This window comes from Triticum urartu, chromosome 1A (assembly GCF_056163025.1).
Source record: "Triticum urartu cultivar PI428250 chromosome 1A, HENAU_Tu73, whole genome shotgun sequence".
Lineage (NCBI taxonomy): Eukaryota > Viridiplantae > Streptophyta > Magnoliopsida > Poales > Poaceae > Triticum > Triticum urartu.
Window position 1 is genome coordinate 91,586,118 of NC_141873.1, and position 3,363 is coordinate 91,589,480.

At 48.1% G+C, this 3,363-nt stretch overlaps 1 protein-coding gene across 1 annotated transcript; it reads right to left on the reverse strand.

The window, feature by feature from the left end:
- Positions 1 to 1,455: 1,455 nt before the first annotated feature.
- Positions 1,456 to 2,109, reverse strand: LOC125536172 (pectinesterase inhibitor 8-like). The gene has a single exon (XM_048699335.2). It carries the CDS (start codon positions 2,107 to 2,109, stop codon positions 1,501 to 1,503), a length of 609 nt encoding a protein of 202 aa, XP_048555292.2. The 3' UTR covers positions 1,456 to 1,500.
- Positions 2,110 to 3,363: the final 1,254 nt, after the last annotated feature.

Genomic DNA, 3,363 nt, shown 5'->3' on the forward strand with positions numbered 1-3,363 from the left:
CTATTGTTGTTGCTGCGTGGGAGGAAGAGGTATGGATGTGATGTCGAGCAGGGGTTGAAGCTGCTGCTTGTCGTTGGTGCGATGAGCGTGGAGGTTGGCTGAACTGTTGTGTGTTGCAGCAGCTGCTATTTGGAGAGAGGGTGACAGTGGCTGCAACTGCTCGCCAGGGGTAGAAGAAGGGGGCATTGCTGTTGCGTGTGGTTGCCTGGGAGGAAGATGACACATGGTGAGGTCATTGGTATGTTCAAGGACTTGGTGGAGGAGTCTAGGGTCATGGATTCGGTGTGGTCGGTTGATGGATGTTCGTGTGATGTCAAGGGAGGACGAAGGCATGTAGGAAATAAAGTGTGAGAGGACGAAGAGATGTAGTCGGGCGCAGTTGTTGGGAGATGTGTGCCTCAGCATGCAGAGACTTGGATGCCCTGCTTGCCGTTATCTAGGAGAAAGCTATGCTGCGTGCATGTCTGGCCTCCGCCGAAGTGTCCTTTGACACTGCATGGGCAAGGGTGGCTTGCATGATGAACACGGCAACCTTCATCAGGGAAGAAGATCAGTTCCCCTTTCTTCGGCGGGCCTCGCTGATGCTGGAGTGGGAGGGAACCCGATTTATGAGTGAATTTCTTAATAATAATAGCGTTTTCATTAGATTGGTTTAGGATGATGGTAGTCGTCTTCATCTTCTTTGAAGATGGCATCATCTATAATAAGTAATCTTCGTCCCTTCGTTTCATGACGAGATCTCCTTCCGCAAGTTAATGGTGGTGTTGGAAGATTAAATTTGTCTACGTATGATCCTTCAGATCTTTCTTCACCAGATCGATTTTGGATATTTTTTTCTCATGGTCACCACGAGGAGGATTGTCCTTGCAATATCTGTCCCGACTGCTACGTCCTTGACAATGGTGATTCGTACTCTCGGCTCACAACGACATCGATCTGGTTGTGTTTTTTTTTCATGAAATACCAGTGTTGGTACTCTTGCCGACCTTGGCTCAAATTAAAGCTATGGGAGAACCCTCATAAGTATTTACAGCTCCACGGTTTAATATCTTTGTTATTTTTCTATGGCTGCCTTAAAAAAATACAAGATTGTGTCATGAAAGAAGAAAGAGCCTGAAGATCTCAAAGATATGCTTTTTTCTTTTAGACTTTCTTTTGTAATCGCTGCAATCAGCTCATGCATGTTGTAAATTTGGTACTATAAATATATCAAGGTATTGATTATAAAAAAGTGCAGTTTAAGATAATTTCTAAAAAAAGGTTTAATACGGATATATAACCAATTTTTTAGAACAATATATAACCATTTTTTTTTGCGGGTGGACATTATATAACCATTTGAAGAGTAGAAAATTGACAGTCTAAGGCTCTAAATTAACCAAGCATACGAATTGCCCCTTTTTATTAGATTTCTATAAAAAAGACAGACTAGGACACTATACACTATTGGAGCTTTATCACACGCGAAGAAGAACCACATGTGTTCGACGCATGCATGCATCACTTGACGAGGTTGGTTATGGCGATGCCAATGATGGTCGTCTGCAGGCAGTCGGCGCTGTACCTGGGCAGCGGCGACGGGAGCCCGACCTTGACGAGCCCGCCGTCGCACCGCTGCAGGAGCGGCGCGACGCTCGCCATCTCCTCCTTGGCCGCCGGGTACCGGCGCGCCCTGAGCTCGTCGGAAGCCTCCGCGAAGGCCAGGCCCACCTTGTCGTACGCCTTCACGCACGCGTCCATGGCCGCCTCGGCCTTCTTGTCCTTGGGCTCTGGGAGGATCTTCCCGTGGGTGAGGTCGAAGATGGCGTCGTCGGCGAGGTTGATGCCGATGAGCACGGCCGTCTTTGCCAGGCCCCACGTATCCGCCTCCGCCGCGCCCTCGTACGCCAAGAACTGGCGCACGCAGAACGCGACGTCCACGCGCCGGTCGCCCGCCCCTGCGTCCCTGCACGTGGTCTCGATCGTCGCGTCCGCGCCCCACGCCGACACGACGACGAGCACGGCGGCGGCCGCGGCCAAGGGCGAGGAGGTGGGCGCCTTGATCATCTGTACTCTTGGAAGATCTGCTCCGAAATCCTTACCAGTGTGAAAATCGGAAGCGAAGCGCATGTGGGTTTTATATAGGGGAGAACTTTTCAGGAGAGACGTATAGAGTGGAGATGTGTGGGTCAGTTTGCATGGAACAGGGAGAGGCAAACAAGTGTCCGGTTTAGTTACCCCCCGCAGCTGACTGAGATTTGGGCTTGGCATTAGCCGTGTAATGATTCAACTCGACTGTGCTCCCTAAAAAAAACTTGGCTGCACGAACACAACAAAATAGCATTAGTCTTTTCCTTGGAATGATTTCACACAACAAGTGAAAACATTTCGGTTTTGCTAAACACCAGGCACCTCAAAATTTCTTACGCGCAATCGATTTATATGAAGCACGGAGGCGAAGACATCGACGCTGCGGCGAGCGAAGCAAGGCACTGGAACGCCGGCAAGGCCTCGGACAGGAGAGTCCGAGGGTTGACAAGTTCGGGTGCGCGGGGAAGGGGGCTGCCGGCGCGGCAGAAGAACATGAGCTGGGAAGGTTAGAGGGACGCCCTGGGCGATGGCAGCACGACAATGGGTTGCGGTTAGGCACGCGGGGATCGATAGCGTGTGGAGAAACAGAACGTATGCGATAAACCTACGAAAAGCCTACGTAAATTTACGAAACATGTCAAACTTATCTAAACATCCGTCCTGATTTTTATGGGGGTGGGCCTCAGCCTCCCCTAAAAACCAATCCTAATCTTTCACGATAACTATTATGTAAACGTAAGTACCTTCCTTACGTAAGTCTAGGGTTGCCCAAACGTATGTCGCGGGGAAGAAGCAGAACACTGCACCGCGAGGGATGACCCTTGGACGACGATGTAATGGTAAAAACACAATTGACTGGAACTTAAATTCTTTTAGCCACCTGATGAATAGATGCCCCGAAACATTTATGTCTATTTATTTTCCAGGACCGAGTTGAACACAAGCCTCCTTTTCAAAAAAGCTTCAACGCCTTTACAATAGCAACAGAACACCATAGGCTTCCAAAGCATATGGTCCCGAATGAACAATAACAACAAAAAAAGATCATGTTCATTTGTAATTTCTTGAAAACATACATGTCTGTATCTTCTATCTACGGTCAAAATTGGTGAAGTACTTCCATTTGTTGTGATCAATCTGCGCTCTAAACCGACTAGTTTTTAAAACACTAAATTTTTTCTTCAACACATGTTGCAGTGTTTGTGTTTGTTATATAATAAAACTTATGGACACCTAAAAAGACATTTTTTTGGAAAAGGAGGATGGCCCCCGACCTCTATATCTGAAAGATGC